This window comes from Papaver somniferum, chromosome 6 (genome assembly GCF_003573695.1).
Source record: "Papaver somniferum cultivar HN1 chromosome 6, ASM357369v1, whole genome shotgun sequence".
Lineage (NCBI taxonomy): Eukaryota > Viridiplantae > Streptophyta > Magnoliopsida > Ranunculales > Papaveraceae > Papaver > Papaver somniferum.
The window spans coordinates 109,432,169-109,457,650 of NC_039363.1; the positions used below are offsets into that span (position 1 = coordinate 109,432,169).

Here is a 25,482-nt window from a genome sequence, read left to right on the forward strand (position 1 = left end):
TTTTACAGTACCACTAATCACAAGTCAGTGAGGCTTTTAGGAATTTAGCTAGCCTAGACTATTTTGAGTTCTACAAGAATCAACCTAAAGGCTAACCAACAAGGCTTAAGGGTCTTCTCACCCTAGTGGTGGATTTAGAACATGCTGAAGTTAGGAGTTTTCATGTTTGTCAAGCATTAAGACTCAAAACAAGAACATGTGAGTCAAACAGGGGAATTACATGAACATTAACGTACACAAGAACATGAACATAACATCAGAACAAAGTTTAGAACACAAGAACAAAATTTAACAGTGAAGAACATGTACTGATAGTATTATGGAATTGAAATTGAAACTAAACATGAAATTAACCCAATTAGGGGGTATCTCGGATGACCCAAGAAAAGTTTTAACATTCTACATCAGTTTCTATTTATAGCTTACATCAAATCCCTAATTTCTAAAAACCCTAATTTTGAAAACCCTAAATTGATTTGGGGAAAATCAAATTCTCTCACCCATGTGTGAATTCTGCTCGACCCATGCCCTGTTGATGTTCTACTGCTCCTCCTCTATCTCTTGTTGCGCTGTTGGCCTAGCCCTAGACTTCTGTGAACCCTATATTCTCTCACTGTCGAGTTTGTAGCATCAGGACTCGATGCTACAGACGAGAAAGGAAGATACAAGGGTGGTGATGGAATACTGAGTTTGTCGGGGGAAGGTGGTAGTGGTGGTGTTCGATATGAAGGTGGAAGAAGTTGCAGGTCTGTTGGGGGATGGCTGTTGCAGAGAATTTGGGAAGAAGAGAGGGGAAAAACTCGATGGAAATGGGATTAGGGTTTGTTTGGTTGAGGGTATAGGTTTCTGATGCTAGGGTGTGAGGCGGGATCATCTGAAGTTGATGTCAGCGACTGAAAAGCGACAGATCAACAAACTAGATAGAATCGAACGGCATCAAGGATACGGGATTAAGCGACCGTTGGATTGCGAGATACAACGAAGCTAACGACTCCAGATGGGGTTAGGTACTATGGTGTTTGACAGGAGCTTCGGATTTTGATGCACAATGATGAGGTGGCCGTTGGATGATGAGATGGATCCAATCTGACGACTCTCATGGAAATGGGTATGGATAATGGAAATGGATTTGGGTAAGGGTTTTGGGCCTTGGGTATGCCAAGCCCATATCTTCTTTAAGAACAATTCTTCATCTTCAAGCCCACTTCTAATTAATTCGGCTCTTGCAAACATCATTCTTCGCTGCCTTTCTGCGGGAGTCTTTGCCGTTTCTTTGCTCTTTTTGCTCCGTGAGTTAACCAGGCTTTATTTAGTACCTAAAAATGCAAAATTAATTAAGAAAAGTATTTATTCTTGAAAACAACGAAAATACAGAATATGGGATAAAATGTAGAATTAATGCACAAAGGATGAGTTAAATGCCAAGAAAAATATATAGAAATATGCACTTTTTAGCACTCATCACACGTCCATGTCAGTTAACTTTCTCTTCACCGTTGCTTAGCTTCTTTTGGGGATGAGATAAAGTAACTCTTCGGGAGTTATTTGGTGCTCCGCAGTACATCGTGTTTTCGGTGCATCTTTTAGCTTCTGCCCTTAGATTTGTTCGGGCAAAGATCCTACGTCGCCGGGATAGGCTTCTTGGCTATGGGCGTGTGTCATCGTGTTTTGATGACTTTGCATGCATGCTCTCCACGTATCTTCCTATATACACGTGTTCGATGATGAAATACGTACACAAAATTTGCCCCTTTTCTCCGGGCTTGAATGTTTAGTGGGAGCATTGAAGAAAACAGACGTTACATATTCTTCCTCTTTCCTAATAACTTCTCCTAGATACTTGGGCATGTTTCTTATTCGTGCATTAACTGCTCATTTAATGGGCACATTTCCCATTCCTCCATTAATTTCCTTCTCTTTCTTTCGATTATATTAAGGAGAGAAGAAGAATTAATTTCATTCTCCTTGAAAATTAATTTCATTCTCCCTAAAAATTAATTTCATTCTCCCTGTCAGTCTTCATTCTTTGTTCTTCAACCATTAAATTCTCTCTGCCTTAGCATTAATCACGCTCGCTTCTTCTTTGTTTCTGATTCGTTGTCCTCTTCCTACTGCTGTTTGTAGTGGTAAGGTTTCTTTTCTTTGTTCCTGTTGTTTTAAGATGTGTTGATTGTAAATTTTCTGCTCTTGATCGTATCGTAGCCTCCTATTTCTGCTGCTGTCGTCCCTTGTTTGTGATGAAGAACCTCTTTTAATGCTTATATGCTAGTTTTCCCCTGTTCTTCGTCCCAAATCGAGGAGGCCATTGTTTTACTTGTATTGATTGAACTTTTGAGTTTAAGGTTTTAGGGTTTTAGGGAATTTCAAGCATGTATGCTAGTTTTAGGGTTTCTGTGCTATGTTGAGATGGACTGCTAATTTTATGGTTTTTTGATCTTTGGTGATGCCTTTGTGTTTGTTTCTAACTTGTTTATGTTGTACCTCTTCGCAGCCATGTCTGACCTCCGCGACTTCCTTATCAAACTCCGGGTTCTAGTCTAGCGAGATCCCCTCCGCGCAGAGAGTCTCAAATGGATCCCCGTGGTATTAGAGTTTCTTCTTCTAGGGCGAAGGCCTCTCCTCCTAGGAAAGAGGGTCCCTCAAAAAATCCTTCCGGGTCTCGAAACGCTGCCGATCGTGCGGTTTCTCGTCCTCGTGACGACGTTAGGTGTACGCAGACACCTCCTCGTGCTGTTGCCTTTGATGTTCCTCGTCTGCGTTCTGTAGTGCCCGTGCAGCACCCTCTGCCGCCACCTCCAATACTTTATTTCAAAGGGAAGAACACCAAAGGTAGTGTCCCGAGAGCTGAATCTTCTAAGAATCCTTCTTTGAAAAGAAGAGCTTCCGAGGCTTTTATTGGTTCATCCGATCCCGCGGAAGAGGATGAGGCTGCCCCGGTGATACGCAGCGTTTCGGTCAGCAAGAACAAAGTTACGTTCAAGCTTATTGACCTTGAAGTTTTCAAGGAAAAGCATGAGATTCAAGCCTTCGAGGTTCGTTTCTATGCCCCTGAGGATGATATTACTTATGAGCTCATCTCGAAGTATCAGTTTGATGAGTTTCACTTGTTGACTACGGTTGGAGCCTTCGAGGCGGGTCTTATGCTGTCGTTGTACAAGTCTGGTGACTCCTTTTATTACGATGTGCTTTCTGGTCGTGAAGGCTCTTCCACCAATACTCACAGTCGTTCTGTGTCGCAATTATCGGGGAATTATCTCCGTGCACTGAGGGAGTATTATCTGCGGAGTAAGGGGGAGACGACGATGACGTGTTACGTTCCAAATCCCGCGGAGAGGGAATGATATACTCCTGAAAACTTCAACAACTCTTTCGGTGATTACGTCAATAGTAGGAACCGTAAACCGTGGAGTTTTAGCCTTCGGAATCTCGCTGCTCCTCGGGGAGAAATTCGTCTGTTAAGTGAGGTGAGCGATGCCAAACTGAAGTATGTTCCAGGCACCGAGGGGTCTAGTCAGCGAAAAATTTTTCCGGCACGTGAGAGGATCAAGCGTGACCATGATTATGAGTGGCACGCTACTGTTATTGAAATTTTTGGTCCTTGGGAGTACGGTTGGATTCCCGGTCCGCGCGGTTGGCGTCCTTCTGAGAGTAGCAGGCCACGTGAATCTCCTCCTGCTTGTTATGGAGATTTCTGTCCCTGGCATTTAAATTTCGAAGGCATGAACTTTCCTTATGCCCTCGACGTCGTTGAAGGAGACGAGGAGGAAGGTTCTGGTGCTATACTTCCACCGAAGAGTGCCACTACTGCCAAGGTATGCAGATTCTTTCCGCCCCTCTCCTCCTTTTAAAAATAAAACTGTTCGAGGAAAAAAATAACTCTTTTGGTGGAACGTGTTGGTTTGCAGGTGTCGAAGAAGAAAAAGATTGGGCCGAAGAAGTCTTCTACCATTGTGACGGGTGAGGCTGAGGTTCATGAAGAAGTTACCAGTCCGGTAAACGAAGAGTTTGCCGAGGATGAGGAGATTGCTGATGGGGAAGAACGCATTGATACTTCCCCTCTCAATGTCGAGGAGGAGATTTGTGCGGGTTGTGATGGTGATGAGGGGAGAAATAATGCCGCTGTAGCTGACGACAGTGTTATCGCTGATATGTCTGTTCCTGCTGGTGATGCTGCGGAAACTCTCCCCACCATTTCTCAAGAGTTCTCTTTTGACAGGATTTATTCCGCAGGGGAACTCTTTGACGATGCTCTCGATTTTCCTGAAGACTTCTCTCTGCTTTCCCCCAACGATGCTCTCGATTTTCCTGAAGACTTCTCTAGCGCCAAATTGTGAACACGTAAATCACGAAGGCATCTATATGTTCACAAACAATGTTCGCACTCTAGGTACTGTCTCACACTGATAATACGATTGCATTGATTCCTTGTCTCAAAACCCTCGGGTTTATCATAGCCTTATCTAATAACATTGCGAGGGGCGTTTACGCAGGGGAAGATAAAGAAAACGAAGTATAAAAGTAAAACTCAAGGAGCGTTAGGCGAATATAAAGTGCTGAAATGTAAATAAGACTGGGATTTACGTGGTTCAGCACTAAGGCCTACATCCACGGGGTTGTTGTTTCACTATATACTTGATGGTTACAGGGATAGTCGAGTGACTTTGGAGTTTACATAGGTCTGTATATTGTAAAGGACTAACTTACACTCACAATATTTCTCTCTCCTTCTCTCCCTGATATTTCCGATCCCCTCACTCTTGGTGGAGAGGGGGTATTTATAGGGTTAGAGTGTGGGACCCATCTCTGAGGGTCGTTGGAACCTTATCTTCTTGTGTTTTGTGTCCATCACGCGGAGGTCTTCGTTCATTACTTGATCACGCAGAGCCATCCTCGTTCGTTCCACGGGTTGATCGACACGTATACTGCTCAGAGTGTTTAATGCGGGTAGTTGAGGCGTCTGCTCGTGTCAGACAAGTGTCTTCTGCCCCTGTCACGTCCATGTCAGTTAACTTTCTCTTCACCGTTGATCTTAGCTTCTTTTGGGGATGAGATAAAGTAACTCTTCGGGAGTTATTTGGTGCTCCGCAGTACATCGTGTTTTCGGTGCATCTTTTAACTTCTGCCCTTAGATTTGTTCGGGCAAAGATCCTACGTCGTCGGGATAGGCTTCTTGGCTATGGGCGTGTATCATCGTGTTTTGATGACCTTGCCTGCATGCTCTCCACGTATCTTCCTATATACACGTGTTCGATGATAAAATATGTACACACAACAATAGACTCACCATACTCAGGATGAGTGTCAAAAAGAACCAAATCATCATATACACTCTAGTCTATATATGCAGAAATAGGATAACTCTCGTCCATGGGTTTCTTCATTTTATCATCGTCTTTATCACTTGTACAACCATCAACATCATTACTACAATATCCAACAACAACACTACCACTTCCACCACCTACGTCAAATATACTATTAACAAATGTAATATGAGCATCTCTCGAGCTTTGTGGTACACAACAATTTTGTTATCTCTGATCACTATTATTATCAGATTTAAGAATTGGACTCATATATCCTAAAGGGATCAGCTCACCATTTCCTCCTTCACTTGATAATTTGTGCTCCAAAATCTCTTAATGCCAAACTGATTTCTCTGGTTTATCGAGTGGGAAGTTCTCTATGTAATTCCTGGAAAGGGATGATGAATTTTTTTTAGAGAAAGTCTTATCTCTCTTATCCTCTTTATATAAATTTCTAGGTTTCGATCGAAGCCTCTCAACCACCGAATTTATGCTTTAACGGGCGTGTTTCCCTAAACATTAGCATCTATTTAAAGAAAAATACCTCTTGTTATTCTCTTATATCTCTTTAATTTATGTTCTATCAATATTTTTGACTCAATGAAATAACCTCTCCAGGATTTGACATATGAAAGACCGTTATCTCTCTCACTCGTGTGAAGCTAATCCTGGTAACCAGCTAGAAGGGACCCGGTGTAGAAACGGACTATCATTAAGTAATTTTGTTATTTTATTTACACCGATATATGTTACTCTGTTTGTATGTGATATATTTCTCCAATTCCAAAAATTAATTCTGGACATATGGTTCATGGCTTCTAGCCCTAAACATTACTCCTGGGACATGCTGGTCAATTTCTAGATGTCTCGTAAAACTGATAATGTTCAACTCACCCTCAGCTATAGAAATATAGACCCAAGGTGTATAGATTTGACCAACCACTGGTATGTTTCTTGGGGTCTTGAATGGGTTAGAAAACTAGGTCACTTTTTTATCCATTGGATATAAACTCTATTTTTAGGAACTTTTCTGCCACCTATGCGAAGCTTTGTTGTTGTCTGTATTTTTTTTCTCTCTTTTCAATCTCTCACTTTGATTCTTTGGTTTTTTATTTGTAGGAAAATCTTCACAATATCCAACTCTTTGCAGTATTTTATCAACCAAATCCAAATCAAATTTCAAATTAAAGTTAGTCTTACGAACTCCTAGATCATATTCTTAAAGCATGATTTCCTTAACTTTCTTCTTAATCGGAGAACTCTCGTGGATCTACTTCTTAAACAGATGAAAACCCCATACCTTGTCGATAAAACAACTCTCTCGACATCCTTGAAGATCTTATTTCTAAAGTCTTCCTTAACCAAGACAATATCCACATAAAAAGAAATCTTAGATGGAAGTGGGTGTTCATAGTACGTACAGGGGTTAGTCCTCGAGTGATTTCGGGGGAGTTGAGTGTATTTTAAATCTTGGGAATTTTGAGAGAGTTTGTTGTTTTTGAGTTCAGGGAGTCTGGGGAAGTGTAGGAAGTTTGAGAGAGCTTATTAGAGGGAGTTTGGGAGAGTTTGGGAGAGTTCATTCCTAAACTACCTTCTTCATCCTGCTACAAGTATACATAAGATAGAAGAATGAAAAACTTATCTTCCTAACAATGTTACTGTTACCACACACATTGAACTGCAGCTCACTAGAAACTAGCTTAGTATAGTTCAAGATACATCCTCCTAACTTCGTGTATAACCTATCCATTACCACTCGTATAAAAATAACTACTACTGTTCTTCACATGTTAATTCTGTTAAAACATGTGTATTGTGTTTTTCTGACTGCCACTTTATATATTTCGGTTACTCAAACAAAAACCATTACATAATCTCATCTGAAGTAGCTAGCCAGTGCACATAGATATATCTTCTTCGCATATAGAATAGAAGTTGTGTTAACAACCCATATTAGTAGATAGATGGTCGACTGTATGCACATTTTACAATCTGGAGAGATATCTCTTCAGTACCTTGACTAAGTATGTAATTATTTATATGTAAATGCTTGTTTGAGAATAAATACAACTGACAGTTATGCTGTTAATGCTTTTAACTTGTAAGTAAATGGAACATGGATAAAAGCAAATAAGTGCACAGAGCTTAGGATATTTTCTAAAGGCGTTGTTGCGTTAAGTCTAGTGTTAGCATTTCATTTTTCTAAATCCACAAAATTGCGTGAATGCCCTGCTGCGAGTTTGCAATATGTACAAGTGTAGCAGCATAAGTTCTGAAGTTGTGAATTCACCATATAGTTAAAGATGAGAATGCGAGCTATACGTTGATATAATCTACCAAAATTAGTGCAAGGGAGGAAGTGGTAATCTTTTTTTTTTTCTTTTTTTTTTCCCGATCAATTACAGTGGTCATCTCAACTATTTGGATGATTATATTTTTGCACTGAAACTGTATTACGATGCTTAAAGGGGGGAAACGAGTCTCTTATCTCAACATTTCTTCTAAGTTGCATAAGTATTGTACACCATAGATTGACCCGCCTTGCATACTGCATCGGGAAAGTACCTATGTAGAACTTGTCAAGGCTGCCAATGTGCAGGTTACACTTACAACTCTTTGCATATTTAAGAACAAACAAATGATGCCCAAATGATTACCAATACAAACATAGATGTCCAACAATCTATAACTCCCACTTTCTCTCCAAAAATTTGTCCATATCCAGGACAATATACTAGTCTGATGTGGAACTTGAGGATACCGCCAATGTGCATCTTACATTTACACTCTTTAGATGGAGAAGAAAGACCAGATATTATGGTCGGATTAAACTAATCAAGCCACATACTCACTTGTATGTGCATAAGAAATTTTCATGGTGTAGCTAAGCACATCGTCACACGCAACAAACGTCAATATCACCTTATACAAAACAATCACTACTAACCCAGAATATCCTATCAAAACTTCTACTATCAGACTTTCCCTAATAGTCGTGGAAAAAAATTAATCAAAAGAGATTCTTATTCATCAGAGAACTGCACCAATACAACATGTACACGGAGCTAGTTATCTAGTATATAACGGTAATCACAATAAAAAAAACCCATCAAATCATGGCGATCAAAGAAGAAGAAAAAAAATATGAAAACCATACCTGAAGGTGAAGCGATTCCTCTTCTCCTATGTTTTTCTGTTTTCAAACTTCCTCCAAATCTCTATTGTTTTGAGAGATTTGTGTATAGGCAAAAATACACTATCAACTCTCAAGAACTCCCCAAAACAACCAAATCCCTAGCATTCTAGGGTCTTACCACTAACATGGAGTTCAAGAGTTTTTGTCGAACTCCCCCACGACTAACAGGTGTTTTCTAGGGAGTTCGGGAGACTCTTCTAAACTCTCCCACGACTAACGGGGATTTTGAGAGACTCTTCTGAACTCCCCCACGACTAACGGGTAAAAACCCAACTCCCCCAACTCCCTTGAGGACTAACACCCTAGTAGATTGGGGTTTCATAAGCATCAAATTTCTTATGCTCTCAATAGGATACAATATTGTAAAGTCTGCAGAATCCTCCACAACCTATCTATGAAGCATCCTCTTCTTCATCTGCTGAGAGAAGACCCACACCTACTTTAGTTACTCCACGAGCTTCTACTCATTAGCAAACCCCTTCTTGAGTGGAAAATATAGACTAATTCTACAGAGGATACTACCATGGAATTTGAAGCTAATTAACTTGAAAGCTTCCAAAACAAAAGAAGAAGCTCAAAAAGTTGATGCAAGACTGAGCTTAGGAAAATGCTTTCCCATCTCCAATATCCTTTAGAGTTGGAGAAAAGGCAGAATAAATATACTATTGGAGTAAATGAGTCTGACACCCCAAATCAAGAAGTCATAGCTAGTCAAATAAATAACAAAAGGAATCACCTGATTAAGAATATTCATGAATCCACAAAAAGGAAAGACATCAATCCAAAAGTGACTTCTAGAAACAATAGGAAGGAGAAAGTCTCTGATGGCTCAAGCTTGTATGTCAAAAATATTTTTCCCACTTATGCACCTTTACAACCATTTCCTTTTAGATCACATTCAACCCTTTCTCAAATAAAAGATATAATGGAAGCTAAGATTGAAAAAAAAAGAATTGGACTGCTAGAAAAAGGTTTATTTATTGAAAGGACACTCCAAATTGGTTATGCTTGTGACAAGCCCTCCCTTAATGAACCAAAAAGAAAGAAACCTCAACATCTAGAAGAGCCTGATATCCAAAACAAGCACAAAGATGATCTCTGCAATATTAGAATGCTAATAGGAGAGGAAGCTGACAAGTCTATTGATGGGGTCCAATGGGAGTGTACTCAGGATAGGCATTAAGTCTCTGGTTTGATCCTTGAATCCACTCTATTCCAGGGCATACTCCTCCTTTACATATTAATGGTCATCACATTGTGCATACTGTCGAGGATCTCATCATCAAAGAACAACGTAAATGGAACATGGACATTATTAATCAGCTTTTTGATCCTTTTATCGCAGCTCAAAATATGCTCTACTTCACTCTCTCAATTGTTGTTTCTGAAAAAAATTTAATATGGAGTCTTACCAATCACGGGATGTTCACTGCTAAGTTCTTTCAAAGACTCTTGGAAAACATCATTGGTATATCTTCACACCTCAACGATTCATCTTTCCCATCGAAAAATTTCTAGGCCATCAACTTGTTTGCCCCAAAAATCAAGACATCCATTTGGAGAGTTCTTAAATCTAGTGTAGGAACCCTCCAAAAATCGGGAAGATTTATTGAAGGTTTGCCTGTGGAATGTCAGTTTTGCGGTAATTATGAGGAATCGATGGATCGTCTAGTTTATCAATGCCAGCTGACGAAATCCATCTTGTTTGGGTTTCCATTGTCTATTAGGACTTCAACTGATCCTTCATACACCGTTAAGCAATGCCTATGCCTTTTTCAGTGGTTAAATAGACATGTGTTGATGGTGGTTTTTAGATTAGGGTTAAAATCATAAAACCTTGGTCTAACGTGACGTCACTCTGTAAGGAAACGGATCTGTAAACACCAATATCTCCACTAGCACATTTATTGAACCATTCAATATGTCTACGTGAAATTTAGCCAGACTCACGGATGCGACAATCGTCCTAAATACACTATAAATTTCGGCACCTTGCGAGTACAAGACTCACTGGGTACCTTTATATATATACATACTACGTTCCGCGGCAGAAACCTTAGTATTGGCTGGCATCATCTTCTCTCATGCCATCCGCCCGTGCCAAAGGTATGTACCAGCCATGCCAGCCACGCCACCGTGCCAAAGGCATGTCAACCATGCCAGCCACCCACGCCATCGTGCCAAAGGCATGCCAACCATGCCAGCCACGCCACCGTGCCAAAGGTATGCACCGGCCATTCCAGCCACGTCACTGTGCCAAAGGCATGCCATGCCAGCCACGCCATCGTGCCAAAGGTATGCACCAGCCATGCCAGTCACGCCACTGGGCCAAAGGCATGCCAGCCACGCTACCGTGCTAAAGGTATGCACCAGCCATGCCACTGTGCCAAAGGCATGCCAACCACGCTACTGTGACAAAGGCATACCAACCATGCGAGCCATGCCACCCATGCGAGACACGCCACGCCACCGTGCCAAAGGTATGACTCGTCCGTGCCAGCCACAACACTGTGCCAAAGGCATGCCAGCCACACCACCGTGCCAAAAGTATGCACCAGCTGCCATCCACGGCACTGTGCCAAAGGCATGCCATCCATGCCTAGGGATGGCCATTTTCCCCACCCAAACCCATCCCCGTGGATAACCACACCGTTTGGGTAGGCTTTTACCCGAACAAACGGGGATGGGATCGGGTATGGGTAATACCCGAAACCTAAACTACGGGGATGGGACGGGGACGGAATTCAAGGTCCCCGCCCCGTACCCACCTCGTAACTTTCATATTATAAGGATTTGGACTTTTATGCAAAAATCTGTATCGAACTTTTATACTTCTACCACTTAGTCGAGATTTCTTTCATTTATTATATTCTTGATCGTATTTGTATATTCATCACTTTCTCTTCTTTATTGTGATCATACACATTATCTAAACGTTAAAATAGAGAAAAATGATGCAGATAATGAAATGGTTAACGTGGACCAAGATAGAATGAGAAAGTAAAAAATAGAAAAACTAATAAGTCATTTAAAGATTCTTTTGTTCACTTTAAGATGAATTTCTGAATTTAAAATTTTACAATGTATTATTCTTATGTTATTACTTTTGTTTGAATCATATTTAGGTTTTGATTATAAATAAATTTATGTATTAACTCAGTGTTACGGGTAACCCATCGAAAACCCGCCCCATATGGGTATCCCCATACCCGCCCCGCCCCAGTTCATGTGGGTAACGGGACGGGTATGGGTATTTTTTATGAATGGGGCAGTGACTGGGATTGGCATACCCACCCCATGGCCATCCCTAGCCATGCCATCCACGCCACCGTGCCAAAGGCATGCCAGCTACGCCACTGTGCCGAAGGCATGCTAATCATGCCAGCCACTCCACTGTGCCAAAGGAATGCCAACCATGCCAGCCACGCCACCGTGCCAAAGGTATGCACCTAAATCAGCAGAAAATGTTTCTCACCCACACACGAAATTACCGAAATCAGCAGAAACTGTTTTCACCCACAAAAAATTGGCGACCACAGTGGGAGGTTAATCTCTCGGTTATAATATAAATTTCCAATTCACGATTTCATCTTTCAATACCGATATCAAGATGGTAGAACTCAGGTCCGGATCAACGACAAATCCTGAGAACACTAATACCGAAATCATCCCCGGAACTAGCACTCCTTCCAGTGGCATTAACGCCACCGACCAACACCAGCGGTGCGGAAAACGTTCCTTCAGGTGTTACACCGCCGATCACCAGGGCCAGAGCTGCTGCCGCCGCCGCCCCTAATGTTTCGTCGAGTATGACCCCACCAACCTTCACTAGGGCTACGATTACTCCGCCGCCAGGACGAGAGACTGGAGGAACCAGAGGGAGCCGACCCTATATCACCATTGATGATTTGATGGAAAGGCAGGAGGTTCTTGATAGAGCCCAGACGGACATGGCCCCGACTCAGAAGGAGGTGCTTGTTTTTCTCAAGACACTAACAGAGCGGCTACCGCGGGAATCGCGCCAGCCATAGTCAATAAGGAACACCTACAAATATCCTGACGCCGGCACCTCTGCAGGGCGTACCTTTGCAGACGAAGAGACTCTCCCCGGAACCCCGGTGGAGAAAAATCAACGGTCCAATTTTGTCACACGAGAAGATTTGGAGCGACTTCACCGAGACAAAAGTGATGCTACATACATGTATCAGCATCAACCCCCTTACCCGCCTGAAATACAAAGAATTCCTCTTCCAAGAGGATACTCTTATCCTCAATTCACTCTATATGACAACACCGGAAATGTATGTGAACATGTCTCTCGATTCTTGGAGTCCTTAGGCGAACTCGAATACAATCACGTTCTCTGCTTGAGGGAGTTTTCAAACTCGAGGAATTAGGCGCCTCGTCAACAAGCAATACAACACTGGTACCTCCTCTGTGAGCGTAGTAGACAAAGTAGGGAAAAGGAAGGCCCCAGCGGCAGACCAACAGCCTAAGCGCGCGGTGCCAGCACAACGAGCGGCTCCGCCACGGACGACCACCGCTAAGGCCCCCATGCGATATCAAGAAGCTGGATAAGATGTCTTGGATTTCCCGTTCCCGATCGAGGAGGTGATTGAACTCTTGGAGGCATGGATCCATGAAGATGTCATCAGACTACCACCTCCCAGGCGCCCACCGACCGAAGCAGAGATGGAAAACCTCAAATACTGCCGCTACCACAGATTTTTTCACCACCCGACCAGCGACTGCAACAGACTAAAGTGTATCTTCAAGGAGAAGGTAGAGGCAGGGGAACTTCAATTGGGAAACGAGGGAGTTCATAGAGATCCGCTGCCGTTCAGGAGTTGCATGATCTCTGGAGACTCCACACACGAGACTGTACAATCCATGATACAACATGTGTGCGAAATCCTCTACCTTACCGAGACGCAGCGTCAAGATACCTTCACGGCCTTCAATCGTGTTGTGTCGGGTAAATGACTCTTTACTATTGCGGAAGCCACGCCAGGAGCCCAAGCTCTCCCAGGGAACGGCGCTGAAAAACACAACTGGGGACTGTTGACCACGGTTTATCTACGGGGAGCCAAGCTCGACAGCTTTTGATTGACGCGGCATGTGACTTCAACATCGTTACCATCAAGACTTTGAGAGCTGCGGGAATTTTGAAGCAGGAGGCTAACCACTCCCCATCCATGGTCGAGAATTCGGAAGGGGAACCAATGAACGCATACAACTACATTGACCTCGATATCAAGGTAGGAGACGTTATAACACATGGAAAATTCCACATTGTCAAAGAACTTTCAAGTTATGACGTGATCCTGGGGCGCTCATGGGTACATGGCAACAAAGCGAAATTTGGAGCATCTCCTCTGCCGGTGACGACTCCCGAAAGAATTTCCAGCAAGCCGCACAACTTGGGAGATTACATGTGACCGCATCAACAACTTACCAAGGTAACCCAATCTCCCGGAGAAAGCCTGTCGACGTTCATCCGTAGATTCCAAACGCAAGTAAGTCTGGTCAAACAACCCTTTCTGCACCCAGTCACTTCTTTTCTCGGCCCGGCATGGGGACTCAGTCCAGTTGTCAGCTCAGACACTATTAAGAGATGTGAATGGGGCGCTGGGCCTTTCAATCACTTCACCAAGAATTTGGAAGTTGCAGTCAAAGACGATGGGGCCAAAAGTCAAATTGTTACGCGGAATTCATTTCAAATTGGAGATATGGTAGTCAAGACGACCTCATTTCAAGTTGAAAACATGACAGTAAAGATGACCGTTCGGCCTGATTCGCCCGGAGAAAAGGAAGACGAACCAAATCTGGTGGCAGATGTTCTTTTGGGAGGTTACTGCAAACTCATCAATACCGACGAATTGGAAGGCGTGATGATTCACTCTCGATGTCTCAAGCCCTTCAATACCTAAAGAGTTGTGCTACCTTCTCCTACAGCGTTTTTTCCCTCTAGTATTTCCTTCGGAAATTTCCCTTTCCACTCAATATTTGTATTTCCTCTAAATACGAATGCACCACTTGCATTCCTAATTAGGTTTCCGATTTCTACTTAAAGCACGCTTTTTTTCCTTCAAATAAGTTTTCTGAATCTCGAAAGAAAAACATCAAATAAATCTCGAGCCATCACAAAACTATCTCCCATCAAAATAAAAAAAAATCGGAACCCTACTAGAAATACCTTATTCAAAATCTCTAAAGGGAAGAAGGCACAAGAAGTTATCAGACGACGGAAAAGATATCTTCTTCAAGATTTTGGTTTCAATGCTCCTCTGTTCCTCTGGACATGTGGCGACGACACTAAGGACAAGAAACAGGAGGATCGAATAACTCACTTTTGATGAAGGGTTTGGACGTTTTCGAACAAGAGGTTTTTATTCATTCATTCAGAAATGTGAAACCATAAAAGCTGAATGAGCGGAATGTTACCTGGTGAAGCCCTAACTCCGCCATGAAAGTAAAAAAATAAAAATGAGTCCGCAAAACATCAAGACAGCTACATGCCAAAGAGAAACAGCAAAGGGGAAAGACTAGTCGTCCAAGGCAGATGCCAGGATCACCAACACCTCTAATCAGAGCCCTTTCAAGCACTTTCTCCAACACTCTCTCTGGAAACAAACGTTCCGACCAGAAGCCACCTCAGCAGCAGCACCAACATTCCATCTAGAAGCCGCCTCAGCGGCAGCAACCTCAGCATACCACCAGGAAATCGCCTCAACAGTAACAGCTTTCTCCTCCTGTCTGATATCCGCTTCAACAGCGATCCCAGTATATGCCTCCATAGCTTCTCCAACGGATCTGACAGCATTTTCGGCGTCCACTCCAAAAACTGTTTCTGTTTCGCAAATCGCGGCGTTTTCCTCGGGAGCTTTTCCAACGGCCTTTTGAAGATTCCCCGGTTCATCCGCATCAGAATCAAGGATTATGAACCTATCCCGAACAGGGATATTAATATATATCTCCCCTAGAAGTTCCATGGACTCATCTTTCCGTCGTTTCAACCGAGAGGCAAATCGTTCATCCTTAGCGCTGAGTTGTGGAAAAATTTCGTTGACTAGAGATCTCTCAACGCACTGGGATGCTCCATCACTTCCTCGATTTTCCACCATGTCCACCGAAGACATGAAAGTCTGAATATGCATCCGCACTCCGTATAGATGGGTGGGAGGCATGCCCTGTATAATTTCGCCAGCTTCACGGAACAGAGAATCAATTTTGTCTAACGCCTCCTCATGGGGAGAAAACTGATTTTCGTCAACACCAAGACTTTCCTCCGAAGAGTCAGATGTACGATCGTCACTGGAAGATCCCATTATATGCTACAAAAAAAGGGAGTAAATCTTTGCCAGGTCTGCACCGGCAGTCTGCATGAGGAAGAAGAAGGAAAAATGGGGAACCAGGAGAAAACACGAGACAATACCTGTAAAGAGGATGAACGCGATTCTACGATGATCTGTGCGAATGAAGGATTCAGGATCGCCTCGTATATTCAGCAGATCGATGAATCCCGGAAAATAAACCCTTCTACTGGCCGTGAATTCAGGCATGATATTCAGCTGGAGCGGATGTTTGTCTATACAAGATAACTAGGGTTTGATAACCCATGTCAACAACAATCCATACTATCCCGTGACTCAGAAGAAGGGTAAACAAAAAAAAAACGTGGAAATACGTTCTTGGAACGCGCTTGCCTGCGGTATTGCTACCACTCTGCCACCAGCACTGAGACGTGGAAGCAAAACTGGTGATATGATATGAGGAGGAGGGGTGACGCCCCTTTTATAGCCACGGCACATTTGGAGTTCGAATGGGGAAGTTTCTTTATTTCAAGCCACGCATAACCAAGCCCGCGCGCGGCCAGAGCAATGCCAGCGGATTCATTCCAAGCAATGCCAGCGGCTCCGTTTCAAGATGCACCATGCCAAAGGCTCTACTATAAGCCGCATAATGCCAGCAGATCATGTCACGCCAAGTCTATACCAGCGTCTCCATTCCAATCCGCACAATTCCTGCGGCTCTTATTCCAAGCCGACCAATACCGGCGACTCCTTTTTAAGCCACACAATGTCGATGGCTTGCCAAGCCAAGCCAGCAACCCCAACGGCTCGCAAAGCCAGCGCCAACGGCTCCAAGCCAAGCCAACAACTCCGCGTTCCCTAGCCTAGCCAAGATGGCGCACAGCCAAGCCAAGTTGACGCCAACTATCTGCATCCCAGCCAGAAACTACCTCTGCCACTCCGCGCCTAGGTAACAGCAGCATGAACCGAATTTACGTAAATCCGCCAACACCAGAGTCACAGGTTCTCTTTACCTCCCAAAAAAAGGTTAGTCGGATCTTCCTGACCATCTTTTCATGACTTGCCGTTTCGATTTTGCCATTGTCTGTCACCATCTCATGCTTACCTCGCAATAAGGCCCATGTTCCGAGCTAAGCAGGGGACTTAATGTTGATGGTGGTTTTTAGCTTAGGGTTAAAATCATAAAACCTTGGTATAACGTGACATCACTCTGTAAGTAAACGGATCTGTAAACACCAATATCTCCACTAGAACATTTATTGAACCATTCAATATGTCTATGTGAAATTTACCCAGACTCACGGATGCGACAATCTCCCCAAATACACTATAAATTTCGGCACCTTGCCAGTACAAGACTCACTGGGTACCTTTATATATAGACATACTATGTTCCGCGGCAGAACCCTTAGTATTGGTTGGCATCATATTCGCTCATTCCAGCCGCCCTGCTAAAGGTATGCACCAGCCATGACACCGTTCCAAAGGCATGTTAACCATGCCATCCACGCCACCGTGCCAAAGGAATTCCAACCATGCCAGCCACGCCACCGTGCCAAATGTATGCACCGTCCATGCCAGCCACGCCACTGTGCCAAAGACATGCCACCCATGCCATCCACGCCACCGTGCCAAAGGTATGCACCCGCCATGCCACTGTGCCAAAGGCATGCCAGCCACGCCATTGTGCCAAAGGTACACACCAGCCATGTCAGCCACGCCACCGTGCCAAAGGTATGCACCAGGCATGCCAGCCACGCCACCGTGCCAAAGGTATGCACCAGCCATGCCAGTCACGCCACTGTGCCAAAGGCATGCCAGCCATGCTAGCCACTCCACTGTGTCAAAGTCATGCCAATCATGCCAACCACGTCAGTGTTCCAAAGGCATGCCAACCATGCCAGCCACGCCACTGTACCAAAGGAATGCCAACCATGCCAGCCATGCCAACGTGCCAAAGGGATGCACCGGCCATGCCAGCCACCCCACTGTACCAAAGGAATGCACCAGCCATGCCAGCCACGCCACTGTGCCAAAGGTATGCACCAGCCATGCCAGCCACGCCACTGTGCCGAAGGCATGCCAATCATACCAACCATTTCAGCCACGCCATTGTGCCAAAGGCATGCCAACCATGCCAGCCACGCCACCGTGCCAAAGTCACGCCACCCATGTCAGCCACGCCACCGTGCCAAAGGTATGCATCGGCCATGCCAGCCACGCCACTGTACCAAAGGCATGCCATCCATGCCAGCCACGTCACTTTGCCGAAGGCATGCCAACCATGCCAGCCACACCACTATGCCAAAGGCATGCCAGCAGCTCCGTCCAAGCCGCACCATGCCAGCGGCTCCGTCCAAGCCACGCTGCGCTGGCGGCTCTGTCTAAGCCGCACACTTCCAGCGCCTCCAAGCCGAGCCAACAACTCCTGCTTGCGTCTCCATTTCATGCCAAGCCATGCCAAATTCCACGTTTTATGCCAAAACCCTAATTTGGCTACGCCCAAAGTATGCACGAGCATACCGCTGGCTGCCAAACGAAAGGTATCCACGATCAACAGCTACCCTTCCTCCTGAGATGCAGATCTCAGCCACACAAGTTTGCCACCAAACCAAACGACTTGTGGTAACCTCTTCGCTACGATTCCAATTCTTTGGTCACGGTGCCAAACCCTAATTTGGCCACACCAAAGCCGTGTCATCCATGCCACCTTGCCGCTGGCTTCCAAACGGAAGGTATCCATAATCAACGGATACCCTTCCTCTTGAGATGCAAATATTGTCCGTCGAAGGTCGCTACCGAATCGACAAACCTCTCAATCTTAACTTGCCATACGCTAGAAATATGCTACACGTTTTCCATGAAAACACTCGAGACATCAAAACATGTCACAAACTGGGGGATGCTCATCAGAGTATTGGTCTGGCGATTTACAGCGTGCGGCGTGCAATACGCCCGTTACAAGAAAGTGTCATAAAGGTGAGGCAGTTAATAATGGCAATAAATAAGTGGTGAAACGTATCCTCATTATGGAAACATCAATTCCAGGCATTACCCGTTACCACTTTCTTCCACCACTCAACCGCTTCCACTTCTTATGAAGCCAGGGTACGTTTCATTACGACTTGTATAAATAGGTTTCACTTATTTCCACCAGTGAACACGTTTTTTGGTCAAGAGAACACTACAACACTCAGAAATCACCTGTTAGCTTTGCACATTGCTAGCGTTTCACCTTCTGATACGAGTCGTAATACAACCACTCTTCCATAATCAACTATTATGGCTTCAACACTCTCTTCGCTTCCCTCCCTAAGACCAAACCTTCTCCTTCACTTTTGTGACCGAAGCAAGTCTGGAACGACAATTTCTTGGTTTAGGCCAGATTTGTACAGATTGATCTCTCGAATCTAAAGTACTCCCGTGCAGTACATTGTTTAGGGTTTAGACTCGTTTCTCACTCACACATGAAATTACCAAAATCAGCGGAAACTGTTTTCACCCACAAATACCAGGATAATGGGTACTTATTTTGCTATGGAGAATGCTTACTTTGGAAATTTGGAGAGCCAGAAACAAGCTTCATTTTGAGCATATAAAACCTCGTATCCTTGCTATACTAAATGATGTTTCTAACTGGTTTAATATTTCCACTTGGATGAAAATTATGACTCCTTGAACTCATTTGAGTCAGGCAGAACTGGAGTGTAAAATAATCTCGAGGTCTGATCCCTTCCTCCAGAAGGTACTATTAAGATTAATGTGGATGCGGCTATTTTTACGGAAAATATGCAGCTACAACTATTTCCACAGATCATGATAGTCGTCTCATTGCGGCATCTACCTCGTTATCAAACCAAGCTATTCCCCAAGTGTCCGAGTCTAATGGCTTTCTTCTCGTGTCAAACTTGGCACAAAACTTGCACTTTCAAAGAATAACAATCGAAGGTGATTGTATCACTGTTGTGTCTTAAATAGAGAATCTCAGTTTGATCTATGGAGAATTCAGAGAAGCATTGAAGATATCAGGTTCGCAACGACTCGGGACCTTTCAGTGACTTTCAAATTCGTAAAGATATTAAAAAATTCAGCAACTCACAATCTCGTATCTTATGTTGTGAAGCATAATGTCCATAATTGGTGCACATTTTCCCAAATCCCATTGTCTGTGTTGGCTTGTTTTTTTACAGATGTTCCTTGTTCTAGTTTGTTGTTTTTTTTTCTCTTTTATTTCTCAACTACCAAAAAAAAAGGACATAATTCACAAACTATAATGCAGATATTTGTAAAGGTTATACCACTTGAAATATTTTCAAAAAAACATTGTTCAGGGTTTAGACTCGTTTCTCACCCACACACAAAATTACCGAAATCAGCAGAAACTGTTTTCACCCACAAACACCAGGATAATGGGTACTTATTTTGCTATGGAGAATGCTTACTTTGGCAATCTGGAGAGACAGAAACAAGCTTAATTTTGAGCATATAAACCTTTGTATCCTTTCTATACTAAATGATGCTTCTAACTGGTTTAACTTATATTTCCACTTGGATGAAAATTATGACTCCTTGAACTCATTTGAGTCAGGCAGAACTGAAGTATAAAATAATCTCGAGGTCTGGTCCCGTCCTCCAGAAGGCACTATTAAGATTAATGTGGATGCGGATATTTTTACGAAAAATATGCAGCTACAACTATTGCCACATATCATGATAGTCGTCTCATTGCGGCATCTACCTCGTTATCTAACCAAGTTATTCCCCAAGTGTCCGAGTCTAATGGATTTCTTCTCGTGTCGAACTTGGCACAAAACTTGCACTTTCAAAGAATAACAATCGAAGGTGATTGTCTCACTGTTGTGTCTTAAATGGAGAATCTCAGTTTGATCTATGGAGAATTCAGAGAAGCATTGAAGATATCAGGTTCGCAACGACTCGGGACCTTTCGGTGACTTTCAAATTCGTAAAGATATTAGCAAATTCAGAAGCTCACAATCTCGTATCTTATGTTGTGAAGCATAATGTCCATGATTGGTGCACATTTGCCCAAATCCCGTTGTCTGTGTTGGCTTGTTTTTTTACAGATGTTCCTTGTTCTATTTTGTTGTTGTTTTTTCTCTTTTATTTTTCAACTACCAAAAAAAAAGGACATAATTCACAAACTATAATGCAGATATTTGTAAAGGTTATACCACTTGAAATATTTTCAAAAAAACATTGTTCAGGGTTTAGACTCGTTTCTCACCCACACACAAAATTACCGAAATCAGCAGAAATTGTTTTCACCCACAAACACCAGGATAATGGGTACTTATTTTGCTATGGAGAATGCTTACTTTGGCAATATGGAGAGCCAGAAACAAGCTTCATTTTGAGCATATAAACCCTTGTATCCTTTCTATACTAAATGATGCTTCTAACTGGTTTAACTTATATTTCCACTTGCATGAAAATTATGACTCCTTGAACTCATATGAGTAAGGCAGAACTGAAGTATAAAATAATCTCGAGGTCTGGTCCCGTCCTCCAGAAGGTACTATTAAGATTAATGTGGATGCAGCTATTTTTACGGAAAATATGCAGCTGCAACTATTTCCACAAATCATGATAGTCGTCTCATTGCAGCATCTACCTCGTTATCAAACCAAGTTATTCCCCAAGTGTCCGAGTCTAATGGCTTTCTTCTCGTGTCGAACTTGGCACAAAACTTGCACTTTCAAAGAATAACAATCGAAGGTGATTGTCTCACTGTTGTCAAAGTCTTAAATGGAGAATCTCAGTTCACTCTATGGAGAATTCAGAGAAGCATTGAAGATATCAGGTTCGCAACGACTCGGGACCTTTCGGTGACTTTCAAATTCATAAAGATATTAGCAAATTCAGAAGCTCACAATCTCGTATCTTATGTTGTGAAGCATAATGTCCATAATTGGTGCACATTTGCCCAAATCCCGTTGTCTGTCTTGGCTTGTTTTGCTACAGATATTTCATGTTCTAGTTTGTTGTTTGTTTCTAGTTTGTTGTTTGTTTGTTCTCTTTTATTTTTCAACTACCAAAAAAAAGGACATAATTCACAAACTATAATGCAGATATTTGTAAAGGTTATACCACTGGAAATATTTTCAAAAAAGTTACGCTTACTTGACTACCAAATTCTTTATACTCCTTAAATTAAATTTTAATAACTATTTATTAAAAAGGAGTTGTTCGGAGAAAATAACATATGAAAATAAAAAGGATGCATCTATGATGGAAAATAGGGAAATGACCAATTTTTGTGAGACATGAAGAGGATGATTCTTACTCACGGTTAGTTCTTCTGAAATCTGAATAGTCATCTATTATCTATATTACCATAGAGAACCCATGAGGTTTAGATAACTCATAGATTTTAGGCTATCTCTTTAGAGCAGCTCTCATGCTAGAGGTCAAGGTCATCATATGTGGAAGTCTTATTTATACCTTTTAGTTGTGGATTATTTACTACATGCAAAAAAAAGAAGAAGATAACACTCTCTACCTAAATTCAATCTCCAATCCCCAAGGTTTTATCTAACATTTTTTATTTAACTTTAGAGACAAAAGATGATGTGGACTTATGACCCAAGGTCATGAAGAAAGTCTTATTTAGACTCTCTCATTTACCCCCATTTTGGCCATGTCATCTTTATCTATGACCCTCACATTTGCATTGGAGATGAAACTTTGGTGAAAAATGTCTTAAATTTGAAGTGTCATATTAATTTAAGACATTTACCCCTTGCATTGGAGATGCTCTTACATATCAACTAGCTTCTGCTCCCTCCGTCCAAGTTATACAGGCAGAGAATTAGGCCGCGTTTGGTATGCGATATGAAAACATTTTTCTGTTTTTTGAAAACAGAAAAAACATATACGGCTATAAGAGCTCATCTCGAACTCATTTTCGTTTGAGTGGGTAATGCTATTTGTTATGCTATACAAAGGTTACATCCGACAATTTTATCCTGAACTCTAATGCATTGTTAGGTTTGTAGCATTAGTCATTCTTTAGCTTCAACCGTACGTGCATGATAGTGTTAAGGAAAACTTGAAGATCCGGTGACTTTGGCTTTCCTCAATTTGTTCCTTTCCAATTGATTTATTTACCTTCCAGTAATTCTATTCTGATTCACCATTATTTGCAGTATCTCATTACTACAATTCCTAACAGTGTTCATTTTACGTACTTACCGCGACCTAGACCCTATATATATTGCTAGTCAAGGAAAGAACATGTACAATTATAACAATAATTAAAAGACCCATTTTCGAAATATGGAGGATTCTTCAACTGTATTCTCAAAAAGAGGTGTGAGGAAAGGAGCCTGGGCTGAAGAAGAAGATCAACTTCTTAGGGAATGTATCAAAAAGTACGGACAAGGAAAATGGCATCAAGTTCCTCTTAGAGCAGGTTGGTTAGTTCGTTCTGTCACTTACGATTTTGTGTCTTACCGTGTTTATTAAGAGAAAACTGAAAAACAACCATATATACCAGTAATTACGGGAGCAATGGAGCTTAATTATATAGCTTGCCGCCGGAATTGTAAAGGGGTCTGGAGTCTGGACCAATTTCTTGTATATGTTTTCTCACACTTTTTCAGTACTGTAATACTTGTTTATCATTTTATTAATCGTGCTAAAACTTCTACAGGGCTAAATCGATGCCGGAAAAGCTGTAGATTGAGGTGGTTGAACTATCTACACCCGAACATCAAAAGAGGAGAGTTCAAACCAGATGAAACGGATCTCATCATCCGGATGCATAAGCTTCTTGGTAACAGGTATACCTGAACTATCTGAGTTAGCGCAGCACCATTGTAACTAAAAATTCAAAGACATGCACAAACTAAGGCTGACATGCTGATATGTACCAGCTCTTTTTAGCCATGTATAGCGAAGTTTCTTTCGAACTAGCTGGCTTCAATTGTCTGATGTCGATTATAACTTCTAAGTCCTACTTCAGTTTTTGAACCGTCTGAATTTTCTCAATTACTCATTCCTTACAGAACTTCTGGTTTTCTATAAAGATACGTTCTTACATTTCTGTCACCTGGCTATCAGTTGTTTAAGGTCACTAGTTCCCAGAATAGCATTAACGATTGTGAGCAGAAAATAGCATCCAGGAAAATCATTGAAACAATAAGACAAAATGGATATGTATTCTTTTCCACATGTACGTTTCAATCATTTTGTCCACTTATTGGTAGTGTCCCCTACTGCCCTGCATATGTATGCAAATCATAACTATGTGAAATAGCTATCTAAATTCAATTTATTCAATTACCTATTCAAAATTGAAATTTGTAGTAAGCTATATACATAGATAAGCAAAGCATGTATAGTTATATACAATACTTGAACAGTCGAATTACTTGTGATATAGAGCTCAGCATTCATCGTAAATGATAATACATGTAATTTTCTTCTTATTATTAAGTTCATTGCGCTAAGCAACAGACGCCTAATTCCAAATTCGACTTTTTGTCAGATGGTCATTGATTGCTGGTAGACTTCCAGGAAGAACAGCAAACGATATCAAGAATTACTTCAACACTCATTTGAAAAAAACTTGCTTCTCTAAATATAATACCGAGAAGGCACAACAAGATGCCGTGACCAAGAAACTATGTCATGATAATACCACTCATCGTGACGGTCATGAACAACAGAAGTTTCTGAAATGTAGGCAACTGTGTCCAAATATTAGTACTATATATCATACTGATATGAGGATGACCCAAGTTTTAAGACCTCAACCCCAAACCTTCTCCAAGAAATATCAGTGGAGAATGATGAATAAAGCGCCAACGCCAACTGGGACGAATAATAACAGCATTACTGCGACAGCTAGGTTCCCTAATAATGCACAGGTAGTTAACAATGCTACCCGTTTGTCATTATTAGTCGATGATCACCATGATCAGTTCTCTCCTATAAATGGCCAGCACATTCATGATCAAGGTACTAATTGGTTGAAAAACATTTTGCTCGGTGAAACGGAAGAAGAAGATTCAAAGAAGATGAAGAAGCCAAAGAAGAAGAAACCAATTACTTTGACTGAAAATGCCTCATTGGAATTTGAAAACACTACAACCTCTGGTGTTGAGCAAGGGATGTCGACAAAGGACATGGATGGTGATGGTGATGCTTACCATTGTAGTTTGGATGGTGATCAAAAGTTAAAAGAAGGCGGTAATGCTGGCGACAACGACAACTACTGGAATAGCTATCTTGATGACAATCTGTGGAGTATGTTAAGGGAAGAACAAAATCATCACTTAATGATCTAGCTGATAAAGGCTGAGTATTAACATATAATGAGTCAGTTAGCCTAAAAACCCATCATTTAAGCAGTTAGACGTACGTGGCTAGCTTCATTTAGTAGCTTATTGGAGCTAAATCGCATTAGTGTTTCAGTTTTTTTGTTTTGTTTTTTTGATCGAGTTCAGAGTTGTTGCTTTCATGTTTAATGCAGACGATATGCCGGTCTCGAGGAAAATAGTAGAAAATATTTTTCGTATGAAAAACAACAGTAGAAGATTTGTCCTGATTTATAATGAAATTAAGAAGAATTGTAATGTAGTACGTATTATTTGTATCAGTTTCCACGTCCCATTGAATTATTTTGTTCTTCCCAGTAAGGCAA

General features: G+C 42.1%; 1 protein-coding gene across 1 annotated transcript; it reads left to right on the top strand.

Moving 5' to 3' along the window:
- Window positions 1-23,111: 23,111 nt before the first annotated feature.
- LOC113291298 (transcription factor MYB113-like) lies at window positions 23,112-25,126 on the top strand. Its single transcript, XM_026540848.1, has 3 exons — window positions 23,112-23,247; window positions 23,488-23,617; window positions 24,325-25,126. The coding sequence occupies exons 1-3, from the start codon at window positions 23,112-23,114 to the stop codon at window positions 25,124-25,126; spliced, it is 1,068 nt and encodes a 355-aa protein (XP_026396633.1).
- The last annotated feature ends 356 nt before the right edge of the window (window positions 25,127-25,482 follow it).